General features: G+C 44.7%; 1 protein-coding gene across 1 annotated transcript in view; it reads right to left on the bottom strand.

Moving 5' to 3' along the window:
* Positions 1 to 4,626: 4,626 nt before the first annotated feature.
* The window catches only part of ASAH1 (N-acylsphingosine amidohydrolase 1), a 30,455-nt gene continuing 14,379 nt past the window's right edge, over positions 4,627 to 20,702 (bottom strand). The window contains exons 3-14 of the mRNA XM_044455314.1: positions 20,067 to 20,157; positions 18,784 to 18,870; positions 17,127 to 17,205; positions 16,317 to 16,391; positions 16,166 to 16,211; positions 15,238 to 15,382; positions 13,738 to 13,792; positions 9,892 to 9,973; positions 8,877 to 9,008; positions 8,376 to 8,499; positions 7,549 to 7,605; positions 4,627 to 6,125 (exon numbers count right to left, since the gene is read on the bottom strand). Of these exons, the coding sequence (XP_044311249.1) occupies positions 6,036 to 6,125; positions 7,549 to 7,605; positions 8,376 to 8,499; positions 8,877 to 9,008; positions 9,892 to 9,973; positions 13,738 to 13,792; positions 15,238 to 15,382; positions 16,166 to 16,211; positions 16,317 to 16,391; positions 17,127 to 17,205; positions 18,784 to 18,870; positions 20,067 to 20,157 (1,063 nt within the window). The 3' untranslated portion in view covers positions 4,627 to 6,035. The remainder of the gene's footprint in view (positions 6,126 to 7,548; positions 7,606 to 8,375; positions 8,500 to 8,876; positions 9,009 to 9,891; positions 9,974 to 13,737; positions 13,793 to 15,237; positions 15,383 to 16,165; positions 16,212 to 16,316; positions 16,392 to 17,126; positions 17,206 to 18,783; positions 18,871 to 20,066; positions 20,158 to 20,702) is intronic.

The following is a 20,702-nucleotide window of genomic DNA, read 5'->3' as shown; positions in this document are numbered from 1 at the left end:
GCAGGCAAACAAAGCCCCCTGGCCAGCCCAGCCCCCCCCCACTCGGCGCCCAAACGGCGGCGACCCCGCCCTTTGGCCGATACCCTTCGGCCGCCGGCCCCGGCCGCTGCCGGCGCTTTTCAGGGCGCGGGGCTTCCTCCCTCCGACGTTCGCTGCGCCCGGCCACGCCTCTCACACGTGCCGGGCGTGGCGGCAGTCAGGGCAGGTGGTGGAGTCCGGGGTGCGGCGTTTGCTGCCTCTGCCGCGCGTGCAGATGTCGTGTGCGCGGTGCCCCTTCTGCCGGCGCTCTTCCCCCGGCCGCCGCCGGCGCTTTTCAGGGCGCGGGGCTTCCTCCCTCCGACGTTCGCTGCGCCCGGCCACGCCTCTCACACGTGCCGGGCGTGGTGGCAGTCAGGGCAGGTGGTGGAGTCCGGGGTGCGGCGTTTGCTGCCTCTGCCGCTGCCGCGCGCGCAGATGTCGTGTGCGCGGTGCCTCTTCTGCCAGCACTCTTGTAAAGTATTTCATTCTAACCTGGGAGTCAGAAACCTGAGGTCCTCCAGATGTGGCTATACTATAGCTCCCATTGCACCTGACTGCTGACCATATTTGCTAGGGCTGATAGCAGCCCTAAAACAACCAGAGAGCCATATGTTCCTGGCCCCTATTTAGGCACAACAGTGAAAACCCTCTTAAGGATCTTGCCAAAGACCATCTCCATCTTGGAGTATCTCCCTGAAGTTCAGACAATTGTGTCAGAAATGAGACGATGCCCCATCACCTTGTAGCCTAGTTTGGGAGCTTCTAGAGCTATGTTGGAAACCAAATGCTAAATCAGATGGATCTTTGGGCTGATCACCTTTGTTCTTCATATGTCAATCAAACCATGGACTGGCCAGAGGTTAGATGACACCTCATGCTGAACAGGTAATAGTCTCCTACCTGCCTCCAACAGCTGGGAGGAGGAGGCTGCCCCTGTCACTCCAGAGCATCTGTTGTCCAATATATGGTCCAAGGTTTAATAAACTGAACTGTCCCTGGCTTCCCAGCATGTGCCAAAAGACTAATTACCTCCCTCAGCATTTGTAGCTCAAAACTGTTGCAGCAGCTGAAAGAACTATTTTCTGTAAAGAATTAACCATAACCTCACGAAAGACTCAAGTTACTTTCCACATTCTCCCTGGGAATCTCCATTCCTCCTTCCTACACAAACACACTGGCATTCATTTCTCTTTATTTCTTGGGTTTATTGTATCCCAATTATAAGCGTCTGAGAGGAGCTTTTCTAATGGAGGTTTTGACACCTGCTAACAAAAGCAACATGACCGCATCACTTGAGATACCTGGGATGGCTACAGACCCAGTTGCTAAATACAAACACCCAACTGGGGCACTAGGCTGCTCTGTAGTGGAGGCTGTTAAACCCTGAAACGTGTTCTCAAGGAGGTATTTGTTCCAAGATGAAAGCAGCCAACAAAGCTTGCTTAACACCACCGAATGCAAATGATAATTATTGAAAGCAGTTTTTGAGACTTTGAGCAATCGGGACTCTTTTCCAAAGAGGAAAGATTGCCATCTTTTTTTCTGTGTTGTATTTCCACTTATATTCTCATTGTACACCAGCAAAAGTCATCCTCAGACACATTGATTTTCTAGGAAGTGCTCTGAGAGGCTGGAAATGAATTTTGCTGCACAAACCACCTGCAATGGCCTAGGTACCATTTAGCAAGGAGGCCTGCCTGTGTACAAAGCACACAGAGAAGACTACAGGATTCCCCACTGGACAACTTCCCTAGCTGGTTTCTCCCGCGTATCCCCAGAGATCATTGCATCCTTCATCCTGCTGCTCCCTTCTTCAGCAGCCTTTCTGCAACGAGTCTGGGGAACTACCAAGAATGCTCCCACTGCTGTTTCTGACTGCAGGAAGGAAACAATTTCCCAAGCCCTTAGGAGCCTTGGGAAAGGCATTTGCAAGATGATGCTGATGCTTGAGCTTGTACACAAATGCAAAAGACCACCTCTCCACTATTTAGCCAACCTTCTGTATTAGGACCAACACTTTTCAACCTATTCATTCATGATCTGGAATTACGACTGGGTAGTGAAGTGCCCGTTTGCTTATGACACTAAACCTTTTAGGGCAGTTTAAACCAAAGGGGATTATGAGGAGCTCCAAAGGGAGAATGGGCATCAAAATGGGAAATGCAGTTCGATATAAGCAAGCATAGAGTAATGCCCATAATGCTGGGGCAAACAATGGCATCTGGTATGCTGAGGGAATCTGAACTAGCAGTGACTGAGCAAGAAACGGGTCTCGGGGCAGTGGTGGACAGCTTGATGAAAATGTCTGCCCCCTGCTCAGGGACTGTGAAGAAGGCAAACTCTGTGCCGGGCAAAATTATTAGGAAAGGAACAGAAAATACAACTCCCAAAATTGTACTTCCCTTAGACAAATTTTGGTGTGACCACCCTTGGAATATTATGTTCCATTCTGGTCTGGTCACTTCACCTGAAAAAGGCCATCACTGAGTTAGAAAAAGTACAGGGAAAAGGCAACAAAAATGATCAGGGGGCTGGACAAGTGGCTGCAACTGGAACTGTTCGACTTGGGAGGCACGTAAGGGAAGACATGATGGAGGTGTTTAAAATAATGCACGATGTGGAGAAAGCAAAGAGGGAGACATTTTTCTGCCTCTCCCGTAACACTTGAATCCAGGGTCATCCCATGAAGCTGACTGGTGGGTGGTTTAGGACAGATGAAAGAAGTATTTTTTCACAGTGCAAACTATGGAATTCGCTGCCACAGGAATGGTGATGGCTACCAATCTGGACGGCTTTGAAAAGGGATTGGATGAATTCATTAAGGTGGAGGCTATCAGTGGCTACTAACCTCGTGGGCTATATGCTACCTCCTTCACCAAAGGAGGCATACCTGCACACGCCAGTCGCTGAGGAGCTTGGGCAGGTGGAGGTCTTGAGGAATCCTGTGGGCAGCTGGCTTACCACCATGCATACGGAGTGCTGGACTAAATGGACCTTTGGTCTGATCTAGCAGGCCTCCTCTTGTGTCCCTGTCAATGTCCTCCACTTCCACACCACAAAGTGGAACACGCACAGGCTTCTTCTCTGCACTGCCATGAAGTGTGTGCACATTTCTCTTCTATTCATGGTACTGCCACAACCATTCTCCTTCCTTCTCACCCTTGGGAAAGGTGTGCACACGTGTAATTATACTTAAATCCTGCAGCCTTCCCAGCGTTGTGCCCTCTGGATGCATTGGTCTGCAGTTCTGAGCCCCACGTCACAGAAACTTCATTGAACAAGGGCTTGGACCAGCAAGGGATGGCTTATGTGTGAGTAAATGCTATTAAGCGCAGAGTAACTCCCCAAATGTGCACAGCAATAGGTTGCATGTACAAACATGATAGCAAATAGTTGGAATCCTTTTAAAAACTGCTGTCTCAAAAATGGCCTTCTTGCTCATACTTTATTTAGATTATGATGCTTAAACAAGCTCTTTAATGAGATGGAATAGAAAAAGGAGGTCATAAACAAAATCTCACTCTTGGAGTTGGGTAGTTGCAATAGTGGTATACTATGCCAAACAGATGGGTTTAATTGATCCTACTTTAAACCTGTGGAATCTGACTACCAAGGAAACTTTGCTTGGGCAGAGGCAGGTTTCTAGTCAACACAAAGGCTGACAAAACATGAAAAAATGGTTATCGGGGAGGGCTCAGGCTGCTCAGATACACCGGCTTATTTGGTATGAAGACTACACGCAGCTACATTTTCTACCCAGTCCTGGTTAACTGAGGCTGCAGCACTATCAGTACCTACTTGGAAAAAAGCATTTGGTGGGATTAACTTCCGAATAAAGATGCACAAGACCGCATTTGATCCTCAGTTAAAAATACCAGTTGAGAAATAGGGAAGATTAGCTGCTTGAAGTAATAGCATATACCAAAGTCAACCTGTTTGGAATCCTTCCTTCCTGGAAGAAACTGAAAGTCTCCCAGCATGGCCTGGCTCCTTTTTTAGATAGGTTACCAGGCCTAGCAACTGCAAGAGTTGCCACGGGTAAGAATGTTTGGGTGTGCACTGGGCAAGAATTGCCTTGAGAAGACTGAGTGAAGATATGATAGCATTCTTCAACTATTCTAACTCTACTATTTTATGGTTCTAAGATTCCATTTATAGTTGGCATGAACATAAGAGAAAAAAATGATGAACGAGGGGGAAAAAGTAAATGATGTGTTATGTCAGCCTTTCCCAACCTACTGTCTTCCAGATGTTTTGGACTACCTGTTCTTGCATTTCTGTCCCTTCACTATGCTGGCTGGAAGATGGTGGGAATTGTAGTTCAACATATTTAGAAGATGCCGGGTTGGGAAAGCAGGTTTGGACTCAGTCATATCCTGTTAGGGTGGTTTTTGTTTTTGGAGTAAAAATGCTGATCTGAAAATTCCTAAGAGTGTTTGTGTTCCACATGGAAGACAGATTCTGATCAGATCTTAAGATTCTACCCAAGACCTTCCTGGCCATTCCTGGCTTGACTATGGTGATCATTATCTTCTGAGTCCCTGTTTATCGAATCCTTGCATTGCAACAAGCACTGACATTCTCCAGGAAGTTAGATAGCACCAGACAGACCATTTTCCCATTTTTATTTGTGATCAACAATATGTTAAAAGGACACTCTTAATACCAGCTTGCAGCATTCAATAAATTTACAGCTCCAATTAGTGACCAAGAGGAAAAATAGCTATTTTCTTTCTGAGGAAATGCTCCCCACATTTAAGTAAGTGTACCACAGAAGAAAAATCCAGAGGAGGAGATAGGACTACTTTAATGCACGACACAGTTATAGCAGCCAACTGGCATGGTTTCCCCTCTAGGGAACAAGAAACAATGGGGTGGGGAGGGGAGAGAATAAGGTGGCTTAATTATGCTACAGCCAGAAATGCCAGAAGTCACAACCGTTTATGCCACTCCTGTGCCACATTAGGCAGCCATGATCTGAATAAGGAACGTAAACACAATCCTATGCATGTTTTGATGTATGGGATGGGGCATGTTGGGAATTCTGAAACTCTAAGAGTTTAACTCTAAGAAACTATAATTTTCTCTCTAAGCACATCCACAGTTGTACCCTTAAAAACTTGTGTGCTTATATTGGAAGGTACTTTGCTGTAACCGAGGAGCAGAGCAGGCTTACTGGTCCTTCCCTCTCATTCAGCTCCACCGTTCTCCTGCCAACCCCATCACCACGCCTCTCTCTCAGAAAGGGCAGGAGATACAGTAGAAAGCTTTAAAGTTGGCAACTTAAGGGGTTCTCCCAGGCCTCAAAGCAAAACAAGAAAAGCACAACAACCAACAGTTTGGTTCGTGCTGTGGCAACTTCTCTGGACAGAGGAGAGCCACGCTGTTCCTCTCCAGGGACACAAAGCCTTAAGGAGGGAAAAAATGAGGAAAAACATCCCCCATTTCCCTAAAATCATCCACTCCATCTTTTTTTTTCTTCCTCCACACCTCCTACTCCCTTCCCAGACCAGGCTGTACCTTCCTGAAGCACTAGCTTGTCTGAGGTGTAAACAGAAAGGAGAAGGAACTGAGCCACTGTTCAGGCCAGGACAAGGGCAGGGTCACTGAGGCAACTGTGAGTTAGTGCAGCAGGCTGAGGGCTTTTCATTTGGAAGACCGCATTGACAGATCTGGCACGCAGGCCTGGAGCCCAGGCTGACTGAGCAGCATGGGACTCGTGTCCAGGCAAACGTGCATAGGATTGTGCAGTAAGATAAATATGAGAGAGCATGTGGAGAAGCACGCCCGATTCCTCTCAGGCACGAAAAGCAGGCATTGGAAAGTAGGCCCTGCCAGGAGGGAAAGGTCAAACCATTGTTTGGTCTGCAAGCAGTTAAGACACATCCAGGCCCAGGAGCTCATCTTCTGATGCACTGCAGGCTACAGAGATGCGTGGCACAAGCACGGCTTCTGTCTTATTCCTCCCACTGATCATCCACCATGCACGGAACTTTCTCCACGGGCAAGTACAGTCCTCACCAGGGACTGCAGGGATCAGGGCAATCCCTCAGGTAAGTCTCTATGTGGGCTTTGGAAACCTCCATTAGTGTAGTGGACACAGTCAACTAAATGAAGCACAGAGAGTGTGATACAAAAACAGTCTGAGTAAAGAAATATGAAAATAAATGGCCTTTTACGTAAGAAACTAAAACTCACTGATGACTTACGATGGACTGTTATGCCTTCCCAAACCAAAGGTAAAACTAAATGCAATGCTTTTATTTCGAGAGGTCCAGGGATAATACTCCCCTTAAACCAGGGCTGGGCAAATTGTGCCCCTCCAAGTATTTTGGTCTACGGCTCCCATCAGCCCTGGCTCACGAAGACCATGGTGAGGAAACATGGGAGTCCAGTCATGCCTGACTCTAGGGGGCGGCGCTCATCTCCGTTTCCTAGCTGAGGGAGCCAGAGTTTGTCCGCAGATGGTCTCCGTGGTCATGTGGCCAGCATGACTAAACACCGAAGTGCACGGAACACTGTTACCTGCTCACTGAAGTGGTACCTTTTCATCTACTTGTGTTTGTATGCTTTCGAACTGCAAGGTTGGCAGGAGCTGGGACAGAGCAATGGGAACTCACCCCATTGTGCAGATTTGAACCGGTGACCTTTTGATCTACCAGCCCAGAAGCACAGCGGTTTAAACCACTGCGCCACCTGCGGTCCCTTTTTTGTCTGAATACAGCCCCCCAAAGAGAAAACTCCTCCCACATAAAAGGCCATCATGGCATTGAGAAGGGCGTAGCATTTCCTCTGACTTGCCAGTGTTCTCCCTGGAGAGAAATGCCTCACACAGCACAATTAACAGTCATCTTCTACCTCCAGCCCAAAAATGGTACAGGAGGAGCATAGTAGCATACAGTACCAGCATATTAAACCATTTTTTCAACCTAACAGGCAAGTGCCATTTTTGAGAAGCTCAAAAAGCTCTGAATTCAAGCAGTAGCCTGGACTGAAGGCAAAATGACAACACCAAAATTCTAGATATTTTAGTTTAACGCTCTTTCCTGCCAGTGACTAAATCTTAGGCTAGGTATTTTTTAAGATGGCCGAGAATCCACCGAACAATGGCTATCAGTGAAAAGGTTTGTGGCCATCTGAGGGATGGTCCTGGGCAGGCTGGATTTAGCTGCTAGGACAGAGGTTGTGCACCCCTATACAGCTGAATGTATGAACTAACCTTGCACCTCCTCACTTTCATGATGAATGAAAGATCAAGAGGAGCTAGAAAAGCTGTTCTACCTTTGCAATCTCACAGCTTTCAAGTAGAAAGATGAATCGCCTGGATTTAGATCTCCTATTTCCTAACACCTTCCACCGATCACTCCATCTCCACATGTTAAGCAGGATAAAAACACTCCTCTCTGATTAACATTTGCAATTAAAAAAGGATTGCCACAAAAAGCACCTGGGGCAACTGAAGTCCATTTTACCAGGTTGTATGAGGTCCAGTTAAGAGATGCTAGGCAAAGAGAGGGAGAAAAGGTTTACCTTGTTGAGGATGGGCTTTGTGGAGAGAACGTTGTACATGGCTGATACCGTCATTTGCTGGGAGGGAGAAAAAGAACAGATTGGACATGTTTGAAGGCTGGATCTGAAACAAATCTGCATAAACAATTTCTATACCAGCCTTACAGCAGCTGTATGGCAGAACAACAAAATCTAATCTCTGTTAACATCACTGAAACTGAATACAACAGGAATGGGCAAGTTCTGGCACTACAGATATTCTGCCTTACCATTGCCACTGTTATTCCTCACAGCTGATAGCCACTATGTTGGCTAATCATCAACCAGTTCTGGCATGCAGATCTTTTCTCAAGACCTGCCCCTTCTCTCAGGCTTCCCAGAACTTAACACAGGCTTTCCCCAAAGTGAAATTCAGCCAGCTACCTTCAGTATCACACCGATACAGCTGCCACAGCAATGTAGCAAGCATGTTTTACTGCTGACTAGGTAATGTCATGGTGCAGGCTCTCTTGCAGGCTGTGATCCAAATCCCATTCTGGAGAAGCTCTCAGGTACTATAGTCTATTTAGGTGGGGATGAAGGTGAAAAGGGCAAGGCCAAAAGTAACCAAACAACCAATATTTGTCTTCCTGCCAGTAGCTAAGCCTTACAAGAGGCATTTAAGAGTGGAGGAAGCCAGGAAACCACCAAACAATCAGAGGGTGGGGAAGAGGGTAGAGCCAGGGGAAGGAAGCATGGTCTTCTAGGGAACCCCGGGCAGCCAGACCAAGATCATCAAGGGGTCAGACGTGTTCTCTGGGCCTGAGGGTCTGTCCCCCTGCATTGCACATCACCCTTCACAGAGTTACCTCTTGCTTCGTTTGATTCAAGCAGCGCATCGCAGGGTGTCTTCGGTCATCCAGAATAAACGGGTCCTTCCAGTGATCATAATTGGTCTCCACAACATACCAGATACCTTTCTTTAAGTTCAAGCTTGAAATAAGAAGAATGATGAACATCTATTTTCTATCCATGATGCAGCATGATGTCTTTTATTTCTCATAAACAGTATGCCCCAAACATATCTAATGTCATAAATGCGGCATCTTTTGGAAAAAATCAGAAGTCATTTTAAATAGTGTTTCCCTTGCCTCTCAACAAAGTAAAACTAATGTCAGCTATAAAAAAGGAGTGCACCTAAGCAACCCACACAAAGCTATTCAATCATGTTTAGCAAATCTCATCACCTAGCAAGGCCTCAGCAATTATAGGCTCAGCCTATAAATACATGTAAATAAATTAATAAATAAGATAAAATCACAGGTAATAGATGTGATTACTTAAGTAGCTTCATTATCAAGCATACTTACTTCCAAATGTCTAAGGCAGCAGCTCGAGAACGGGTAATAATACACCCTTCTTCAGATTTATTTCCGCCTAATATGAAATAGGCCGGGGCCAGTAATTTTGTATTGGCCAGTCTGTCCTTTGCAGCTTCGTAACTAAAAGTATCAGGAAAAAAATAAGATGGATGCAATAACTGGATATAACAGAGAGACTGACACCCTCCAAGAAACTCCATGCATGGCCACCTCTAACTGGTCTGGAAATGTCCTGTGGAGGTAGCATGCAAGAGGGAATAGGGAAGGGTCCCTCTGGGGCAAGACACAAAAAAGAACAGAGTGGAAATTCATTCCACTGCTCCCAAAAAATATAGACAAGAAGCCAAGAGACACTGGTAGCACTGTCGGAAAGGATGGAAATCTTTTGAGATCTGGCAAGAAAGCACAGCAGATGCAGACAATGGTAGCTCCTCATGTTGTGACCCTGCATTGACACCAGAGCTTGTGCTCGAGGTAAAAAGGTGCCACTGCTGCCAATCCTTCCTCCACTGAGGCTGCCGAATGGCAAACCCAGGAAGATCTGTATCTACAGCAGGTGATGAGAGAGAGAATTTTTCCTTCTCTCTATGGGGAGTGATCATATTTGCTACTTCCCTGAACCCACAGGTTCCCCAAGCCAGAGGTATTAGTTTTTGTCAGTTCAGATCATACATGAACTGCGTGACTCTACCAGAAAGCACTGTGCAGATCAACATAAAAGTGCCTAACATGCCAAACTGCATGGGTCAAACTAGCCATGCTGTGTCAAAGTACATGGATTTTTTCACTTCACATATTAACAGAAAGGAATAAAAATATCAAATTGAAGCTTTAAAGTTCCCTCTGTGTTTCCTTCACTGGAACAAAGACGGCTGCCAAGACCCTAAGATAAGCAAGAACTTTACACTAAAAGACAAGGAGCACCACAAAAATAGGACATGATCAAAATAATTACATCACTAGACATAGTGGTGGATAAAATACTTCAGAAGTTAAGTGTTACCTTGTGTTATTTTCCAGCACAGATCTAGTGAGAAAACTCATCCACCAACCATCTCTCTGGCCAATCACCCACTCAAAGACTCCTGCGAGAAATGCACATCAAAGAGTGTCAATACCACATAGCCTTATCAGTGTCCAAGGCTATGATTCTATACATGCTTAGCTGGGAACATGTCTCACTGAACTCAGTGGGACTTTCATAGAATCACACTGTTAGCATCTCATACTGCAGCCCAGATTTTGTTTGCCTGGGTGGATGAGTTTCAATGGGAGTAACTTCTAGGTCAAGGTTTGAGTATGTTGTCCTACTGGGCCATGTCACATTGTGATCATGTTGTACAGTGGTACCTCAGCTCACGAATGCCTTGGTTCACAAACAAATCGGGTCATGAACAAAAATGTCATAAAAATTTTGACGTGAGTCCTGAACTCTGCATTGGGTGGCGACCAAGTTCGCAGCCATCTCACCCAACCCCCCCGAGTTCGTGCAGTTCCGTTCATGCAGGGAAGGCGTGTGATCAGAGGCGTGCTCCTGCAGGAAAGACGGGCGCGATCTCGGCCATTTCCACCCCCAACCAGCATGATTGTGGCCATCTCCCCATCCCACCCCTGAGTGGGGAGATGGCTGCGATCGTGCCCATCTCTCCCTCTCCCAGCATGCTGATTGCACCCGTCTCTTCCTCCTTCAGTGCGCCCGCGTTCTCGCCCATCTCTCCCCCCTCACACCCCAGAGCACTGGGATGACGGGCGCCTGCAGGGATGACAGGCACGATCTTGGTCGTGCTGGGGGGGCGGGGAGATGGCCGCACTTGTGCTCGGGGTGGGGTGGGGGGAGATGGCCACAATCTTTGTTGTCACTTTGCTTCACATTTTTCTGATTTAAAAAATGGTTACAGAACGGATTAACCTTATTTACACTGACCCTTATGGGGAAATTTAACTTGGCTCACGAGCAATTTGGGTCACAACCAGAGACCTGGAATGGATTAAGTTTGTGAGCCAAGGTACCACTGTATTTATTTTTATGATATTTCTATACCACCCAACAGCCAAAGTTCTCTGGGTGGTTTACAACACATAAAATGCAATATAAAATACCAGCAGCCATAAATATCATTCATGCATTTAAAACCAAATTTAAAACAAATGTGAAAAAGCTACAATAGCTTATGCAAATTATATGGTCATTGTTTAAGCATCTAACAAAACCCCAGTGTAATAGTAACAAATGGAATGCTCTGCGGTAGAGGACAGTCTTTGCCCAGCACTAAAAAGATATTAAAGTTGGGGCCAAAGAAACCTGAGTGGAGGGCAAGTTCCTTAACTGGTGGGCCACCACTTAAAAGGCTCTTCTTGTTGCCACTAACCAAGCTTCCCTTAGAGGTGGCAGTTGGAAACAGGCCCCGGACTGTGATCACTTCGAGTAGATTGTGGTTAGTAGAGGCCTCCCATCAGGCATCGTCCCAAGCGATGTAGGGCTTTCTAGATTAAAACCAGCACCTTGAAGTAGACCCAGAAGCATAGAGGCAGCCAAATGAAAGCAGGTCAGAGTTTGTATTATGTGTTCTGACTGTCCATTATTAATCTTACTGCTGTGATTTGCAGCTTCTGAACAATCTTCAAGGGCAGCCCACACAGAGTGCCTTGCAGTAATCTATCTCAGAGATTACCAAAGCATAGCTTACTGAAGCCAGGCTAGCTCTGTCTCAAGAGGTGCACAGGTGTGGATGCCAGCCAAAACTGGTAGAAGGTGCTCTGTGCCATTGAAACTGTGAGCATCTCAAGTGACAAGGAGCACCCCCATGCTATGAGCCAGCTCCTACAAGCACAGCTCAATCCCATGTAGAACAGGTTGAATTCCCCCATCTGGTGAGAAGAACTGCCCACTAACAGCATCTCAGTCTTGTCTGGATTGAGCTTCAGTTTGCCAGCCCTCAACTAGTTCACTGTCACTGCCCATCTACAGTCTCATTCGCTGAAGAGGAAAAGAAGAAATACAGCTGTGCATCATCAGCACACTGATGACAATGCACTTCAAAGATCTGGGTACTCCACTCAGTAGTTTCACGTAGATGTTAATCAGGATAGGGAACAAGACTAACTCCTGAGAAACCCCGAGAAGAGTCCAAGGGACAGAGCAACATCGTCTTCTGAAACTGGCTGTCCATGTAGGAGTGGAACCACTGTGACGCCATGCACCTCACTCCCAACTCAACAGTTGCCCCAGAAGGATACCATGGGATACCGATAGGGTTACACTCTTCCATCTTTCTCCCAGCATAGATCATCATACAAGGTGACCAAAGCTGTTTTGGCACCCAGACTGACTGGATCCAAATAATCCGTCTCATCCAAGAGTGCCTGGAGCCGGTTGGTCACCACGCACTCAAGAACCCAACCCAGGAAGAGGACATTTGCCTAAATTATTGAAATCTTCTGGGTGCCAAGAGGATTTACTCAGGAGGGGACTCAGCACTGCCTGTTCCATTCCTTACCTGCTGTTTTTATTAGCCAAGGGGGCAAGGATTCAATATGGACATGGTTACATAAACTTGCCAACACCTTCAAGCTATATTAGCTGGAACTCATCCAAAACAAGCAGACTAGATTGTGCTCTGGATATCTTTCCTGATCCACTGCAGTAACACTAGAGTTCAGGTCCCAGGAGATGTAAGAGATTTTTCCCCAGAAGTACCTAGCAAATATACTCCAGGATGTGGTATGCCCTGGACAACCCTAGAGGCCTCCTCTGGGCAGCAGAAAGAAGACTGAATGAAGGGAGGAGGTATTGCTTCTCTGCTGCTCTGGCTGTTGCCAAATATATTTGTCTATAGGCACATACCAGGACTCAACTGTCACCACTAGGAGTTTTCCTCCACCTGCACTCAAGCCATCTCCTATTTTGTTTCATTACTCTCAGCTCTGGGAGATTTGAGCTCTACTGCAGGGAGGGCACTTAAGGAGTGGTAATGTCAACCACCTGGTCATCTCTATGTTCCACAGATCAACCAGGCATTCCATAGGACCACCAGCCATATCAGCCGGAAAATCCCCCAGATCCATCTGGGACCCATTCAGATCCATCAGTCTTGCCAGCAGACCATGTTAGTGGGTCCCTCACCCATGCAAGCAAAGTCTGAAGATTGGGAAAGTTGCTGTTGGTCTAAATCTCATCAGGAAATTATCTGACCATGACAAGGGGACTGATTCAAAGTCCTCCAGCTTCAGGTCAGCTTTCCCATGCCCAGCTGAAACAAAATCTAGAGAGTGCCTTGCTACATGTGTTGGGCCAATGACATGTTGGAACAGTTCCATAATTGTCACAGAGTCCATGAAAACCTGAGCCCCCAGGTAGGTACCCTCAGTTATGGAGGTTAATATCCTCCAGGATCAGCAGCCTGGTGGACCGCAACTTCATAGCCAATACCACCTCTGCCAGCTCTGAGTGAAGCAGAAAGCAGCAGCACTGGAAAGAAAAGGCACACACATCTGCTTTGCATTTTCCTGAATTCTGAACTTAGGCTCCAATCCTACCAACTCACCTGTAAGAAAGCCCCACTGAACTGAAGAGACATTACATCTGAAAAGACTGCTCAAACTATCATAGGCGCTGTTTTATTTTTTGCAGCAAGTCTCTTTTGAGTCTTGGAGAAAGTCAACCAAGAAATTTAATAATGACGAAATGAAAAAATACCGATGAGAAACTTTATATCAGTAATTTAGTGACATTTTTCCATGCAGAATTACCCTGCTAATTTAAATCAAACTATCCTGCTAATAAAATGATACATTCACATTGGTTCTTTTAAATGTATGCACACAAGAACAGAGTGTTATGCCTACTCACCAATGTATCCTCCATCAAGACTGAATCGCTCATTCAGGGTTAGTGTAAAAATGCCCTAAAACATGAAATCAGGTCAACGTAGTGCTACTAAAGCTGAACAAATTGATATTTGATAGCCAGGAAAGAGAGATTAGGGGTGCAAACATCATCTGGGAGGCCATAAGATTATTTGGAGTCCCAGCTCCAAAATTCTGTACCCTCAAAGCTGAGGCTCCAAAGTATGTGCCCTGCCCCACACTGCCTCCTCTCCACCCCAATGTCTGCACTGGGCTTGGGGTGGGGAAGGGGACATGCTGAGGGAAGTGGAGGAAAAGAGGCGATAGATGGAGACTTACATCACTTATTAGCACTGAAGCCTCCTTTCCAAAAAGTGGCCATCTAGATAAGATATTGTGTGCTGCATTCCAAGCACAGGATGCACATACACTTTCAAGTTTGGAGGTTTATATGCATTGAGGGAGAGGTGCATTGAACTGCACTTAAATGAAGCCGATTTTGTCATAACTTACATAGTTTCTGATATGGAGCAACACAACACAGATGACAGAACTACTAACACTTGTTGTACTACGGGCCCAACCGGCTATACACACTGTGCGGGGTGCATGCGAGAATCGAGAATAGGCAGAGAGAGACAGAAAGTTGTTTGGGCTCATGGCCTACACATAGGGCTAATTTAGCTTATTAGATCCAAGTCTGAGATTTGGTCTGTGGACCAAGATACATCAAATACTGGGCGGGGGGGGGGGGGTCAAAATTAGGGTTTCCTTTTATACTTTTTTTGCTCAGATTTCCAATCAAATGTGTCCCTCCAAAATGTTTTAAGCTGCTTCTACTTGAGCAACATTAACTGCAGGCTGCACTTTTCACTGGAAAAGTCTGAAGATGAGGTATTTTTTACACCTGTCAAAGCTTAGAGCATGAAGCTTATGCCTTTGAGAGACCAGCTTTCCAGCACAGAGCCCATGGGATAGGACATTGGTTTGCTGAGGCTCCACGGCACGCCCAGAGGCAGGAAGGAGCACAGCAATGTTCTCAAATGACTATATAATATTGTAGGTATATGTGCCAAGTGACCAAATGGACTCTAGTTCAGGTCATTTTCAAGATGGTGTAAGGCTCTCTAGCTTTTGCCACAACTCTCTTAACAGGGCTACTCTCCTGTGCTTCATGAAGGGAAGGTTGCGTTTCACATCTGTTACAAAGGCAAGACAGGTGCATCTGTTATAATGACTGTTGCTTATGAACAAGCTGGCAAAGGCAAGGATAAATTGTCCTGGTTTTCAGGCAAACTATGGTTTTAGCAAGCCCTAGTTTCTCAAATTCAGATGCAGCGTCAAGTTCTGGGTTGTCGTTAACCAGGACTGGAAGCTTCTACTCTTCTCCTTCCCAGAAGCACAGTGAGTCTGATCTTGTGCCAGTTTATACCTAGAATATAAAGCTATGCTTTGCAGTGATAACAGAATAAGCCTAAGGCTGCCCAAACCAAAATCTACTTACTGGTTTCATTCCAGTTATCATTCCCACATAACCTGCAATACTGGAAGACTTAAACACTGTTTTGTTGTTCCTCTGAAAATCCAGCGACACCATCAATGGTTTCAGTTTCTGCGTTACATCCCAGGAACTATTTTGTACATCCCACCTGTGGGGAGCGAAAAGCAGCACACATTTGTGTATTTAATGTGAACTGCAAGGCACAGCTGCTTTAGAGCAACAATGAACGGGTGTGCTTCCTCATGTTTGAGCTTTTCCAGCTTTATGCATGAAAGGCTAACATTTAGGCTGTGTACTCCGCAATTAAAAATGAAAACAATCTCTTGCAAGAAAAAAGAGAATTAACAGTCATTTTGCATAAAAAATGCTGGATTCTGCTTCTGAAAGAGCATGGCAGTCAGTCATGGAGGGGGTCCTGGTTCATTGGTTGCAAGGCATTTCTTAGTCCTCCATTCCATTTTCACCTCGCCCTTCCTCCAAGGAGTTTAAAACTGCACAAGTGTCGCCCCCTTTATCCACACAGAGCCTCATGGGACCTTGGCAGCGGATGCATTATGGTATGAACTTTGTGGAACTTGGTCCACTTTGTCTGATGCACAGATGCTTCCCTGAAATTGGCAGATATACGTACACAGGTGGGTGTAGAAAAAGATAAAAAGGCATTAGTACAGAAGTTGGAGGGAAACATTAACAAAAAGGGTTGGATCCAGATCTAGTGCATGCAAGTGGACTGGTGGACTAGGATAAAAAGGGTTTCTATCTTCATTCAAATCACAGGCAACTCAGGTGAATTAAACTGCCATTCGGTAGTTTCACACCAGAATCTCCCTTTGTTCAAGTGTGGATTCCTTAATGCCAGTGAAGTGCCCCATGAGGAAAATTAGGATAAGAAAATGATTGAAGGGAAAAATGATGCTATTTCAGTACATACCCAAGAAACAGCCCAAAATCAAGATTTCTGGCATGAAACAGCGTTCCTGATCAAAAGAGGAAGAATGGAATTGAGTTTCTCAAAGGGAAAAAAATGATCATCATCACCAAAGCACACTACAGTGGCTAGTGTTTGGCTTACAGTGGCTTACCATTGGTGTTTTCTGCTATTATCGAGGTGCACACTGTGAAGACTTCATAGAAGATATTGAATGCGACAACATCACCTAAATTGCAGGATGCACCGGGGGTGGGGTAGGGGCAGAATGGAGAACTCTCATCAAAATGAATTGTCAATGGAGCAAAGAGAAAAAGCACTGATGAGAACTATGAGACACTAGGGCAATACAAAGATATCACTTGTCAGTCGCTATGCTCAATTCAGGTCACTCCAGGATGCAGACCTCAAGATGACACACAGTGACCGGCAGCTTCTGAGGCTACCAGAAGGCATCGTTTTCCATCATTCTCCCCACCACATGCACGTGCTTCCAGAAAACATCAGAAGCTCTCTCAGATACTATCTAGCAGCCCGGAAGGAGGATATTTGAGTTGCTCATATTGTTTCTTTTTAAATTAATTCTGTAATGAAGCTGGGCTGTCTTCTCAAATTATGTAATCCTGGAAGTGAATAATGTAGTAGCTTTACATTTTTAATCCAAGGAAGGGATTATAGGATTAAGGGATACACCCTGTCTCAAACATTAGGTTCCCTGCATGGGAAGGGGAGCCACAAGGTCTGTGCCTATCCCTGCACCAGGGAAAGTTACAAGTTTCACATTTGACCTGAGATGCGGTCTTCAAGAACAATTTCTACCATGCGTATTGAGAACTCTTGGGCACTGCAGCTATACTATGTACGTAACGGAACCTCAGCACATTTTGCTAGATTAGGTAAATATTCAGTTGTAGCCCACCATGCCTTAACATGCATATTGTTTAATTTAAAAGCCAGACATTACCTAAAGAATACTCTAGAGTAGAAGCAATGCCTTTGATCTCTTCATCGAAAGGATAGGGAAGGGTATTCCCTAACCAATTCTAGAAAGAAAACATAAAATAATTAAAATCTGAAAATACAGTATCTTGGCCTTCTGAGATTCTCCCATATAATTTCTTTTTAGCATTAATTATTTCACTGAGTGTAAGCAAGGCAACTTACAAGAGACTTATAGCCATTTCACACAATGCACAGAGACCCTAATGTTTTGCCAAAAGGAGGTATAGCCATAGCTGCACATGTAAAACACACATTTCCTGCATTTGCACAATAAATTTAAGTGTATACATAAAAGCATTCAGCATGCTATGTGTGAAGTAGCCTTCTGATGTGTTTGTAGAAGTTCTGAGATTCTGTGAACAAGACGAAAGAGACATTCAAATGCTTTGCACAAATAAGTTGCTTATCAAAAACTATTCCCAAGAAGCCAAATGTGATGCAGTGTGCCAAACTGAATGTTGTATCCTCATTTTTCAATTTAACTAGTCAATTAAAGACCACTCCAAATAATGCAACAGATGGCTACCCAGGAAAGAGCCTTCTCTGCAGTGGCCCCCATCTGTGGAATGCCCTTCCCAGGGAGATCTGCCTGGCACTTTCTTGGTATATTTTCAGATGCCAGCTTAAGATATTTTCCAGTAAGCATTTGAACTTTAACCTTTCGATTATTCATTTTACTGCTATTTAACTTTTTAATATTTAGTACTGTATGACTGATTTTACTGTTTCCTTTCTTATTTTATTATTTTACTGAGGGGTTGTTATTGCTTTTAATGTTTGCAAACCACTCCAGGAACATTTGCCAGTTAGATGGTTGAGAAATCTAAACAACAAACCATCAGAGGCAGCTGGCTGGCGACTGCATGAACAGAATGCTGGACCTGGTAAGCTTTTGGTCTGATCTAGCATGTTATGTTCTTATATTCTTACACTGCCTTGGAAAATGTGTGCCCCCCTCAAACTTTTTTGGCACCATCCAGACCCCCAGGAAAAAAGGGAAAAGGGAGAAGTGTTCTAGGAACCACACGATCTTGAGAAACTGCATTCTAAGCTTTTGCTCTTCCCAAGGTGGGTAAGTTCCTTTTGCTTCAGAAAATATTTCTGTGCCACTGGGATAGATAACACTAAATTAGACAGACCCTGGTCTGTGTCAGTAGCTTTCTAAGTTCCAGACAATGGCCAGCTGACCGTTGATGTGTACTTCATGATATTTCTTCCATTTTCTTCTCTTTCCAGATTTAGAAATGCTGCATTGGCTTTCAAAATGTTGTTGGACACTAAAGCACTGGATTGTTTATTAATTTGTTACATTTCTATCCCACTTTTCCTTTGAGGACTTCAAATTAGTGTACACGATCCTCCCCCTCCTCCTTTTATCCTCACAACAACCCTGTCACCCAGTGATCTTCTTGCCCTGGTGGAGACTAGAAGCCAGGCCTTCCCAGTCCCAGTCCAACGTTCTAACAACAAAGCCACACTGGTGCCTATAACACATTTGCCTCAATTCATGGAAAGCAATGCATGTAACTTGTATGTCCACTTGCCTGGAGTTCTGGTTCATTAGCAGTTAATAGAAGGCAACGCTCGGATGGCAGTTCAGCAAACTAGATGAGACTCACCAATTTAGCTTCCACTGCTGCCAGGACTTTCCCACTATGGATGAATGCTTTCGCTAAGTCTTTCATACTCTGAAGCATGGATATCAGCTAGAATCACAGATTAATACACTTCAGAGGAATGAAATGAAAAAAAAAAGACTTAAGCAGAAAGACAGAACCATTTCATATATGCAGGAAAATGAAGGTTCGTGTAAAATACTAATTTTGACAGGTACAAACCAATGTTTGTGTGTTTTTAACTTTTCTTTTTACACTCTCCACTGTCACCTTAAATGGTGTGACCTAGCCTTGGCGGGTAGCAGTGATACTGTAGTGGTGGTCTGCAATGTGGAAGGCACCCTAATTTTTTGAATGCTTTGTCCCATTGGCTTCTTGGTATACATTCTAGCTAGGCCTCTTTCCCTTTCTTCTCTTCATTTTTTAATTTATATCCTGTCTGTTTTCTTTCAAGGAACTCATGGCAGCTTACATAATTCCCCTCTTCCTCCTCTCAACCTTATGCTCACAATGGTAACCCCATGAGGTAGGTGAAACTGAGAGCCTGAGATTGGCCCAAAGTCACCCAGTGAGCTGAGTGGGGTCTACAAACCCAGGTCTCCTTAGTCCTTGTCTCACGCTCTAAACCACTACACTGCACTGGACCTCCTTCTGAAAGGTCTTCCTCAGATAAGGCCTCTTTCAGAGTCTTGGCCATTCCTACAAACTAGAAGAGGGCCAGATGGAAAGAGAGGAAGGGGCCTGTCTTCTTTATCATTATACAACATAAAATGTATGCCTAAATCCCATAAGCCCCCAGCAAAAAACATGGCAGAAAATTAATCTGCAGCCTAAGGTCACAATCTTAAAGCTTATTTACTTGAAAGCAAGTTTGGTTTGAAATGTAATTAGAGACATATTCTTGGATGTTTTCTCCTAAGCCAGCCTTCCCCAATAAGTTCCTTCCAGGTGTATTGGACTAGAGGGCCCACAATCCCCAGCCAGCATGGCCATCTGGTTAGCACCATAGCAGGAAACCCATTCAAAGCTTTCTAATCATCTCATCCTGTATCTCCATTAACCAAGTAGATGGACGTAGGAGAAACCCAGTTTAATAATTTTTCCCTAGTCAGGAATTTTTCCCTAGTCAGGAATTTGAATTCCCCATCCCCACTTCTTTGTCATGGCAAGGATGAAGCCTTTGTCACTAAGTGTTTCAATTATGCTAGCACAGCCCTTTCTTTAAACATATACCCCTCTGTTTTGCAACTGGAGGAAAAGCTGAAAATCCCCACTAAGTTTCTTACCTCTGCTTTTCTGGAACGGATCACTTGGACCCATCTCTCTCTTGGTGGCAAATCAAGATTGATAATGAAGCTTGGAATTGTTCCTTTGAACCTGAAAAAGGACGAATTCTCATTGAATTCACAAAGGCATTATTACCTATAAACCATCACCTTGTAACTGCTCCATTTAATTTTTCTAATCGATTTCTATTCTTTTTTTAAAACAAGTTTTATTATTTTCTACAAACTAAAAAGAAGAAACTAAAAACATCAATCATCAAAGACATCAGACCTGCTGGGTCAGTCCCCCATTTTTTTTTATAGCAATCCATAGACATATTCGGAATCAACACATAGTCCCGTTTCTCTAGCCAATAATAAAAGGAGTTCCAAGTTTGATAGAAGTATGTATCCTCTTTCTCCTTCAGAGACAAAGTCAGCCTGTCCATTCAGCACAGTCCAGAATCTTTTTTAAAATCAGTTTATCAGTGGGTGGTTCTTCACTCCTCCAATGTTGGGCAAATACAATCCTTGCCGCAGTAATTACATGTAGAATCAAATACGTTGCTTGTTTGCCAACATCATCAGACACAATGCCTAATAAAAAGACTTCAGGTTTAAATATTAAAGATTTTTGTAACATTTCCTCAAGTCACT

This window comes from Varanus komodoensis, unplaced genomic scaffold (genome assembly GCF_004798865.1).
Source record: "Varanus komodoensis strain SLA01 unplaced genomic scaffold, ASM479886v1 scaffold8, whole genome shotgun sequence".
Classification (NCBI taxonomy): domain Eukaryota; kingdom Metazoa; phylum Chordata; class Lepidosauria; order Squamata; family Varanidae; genus Varanus; species Varanus komodoensis.
The sequence above is the reverse complement of the archived record's forward strand: the minus strand, read 5'-3'. Positions and strand labels throughout refer to the sequence as shown.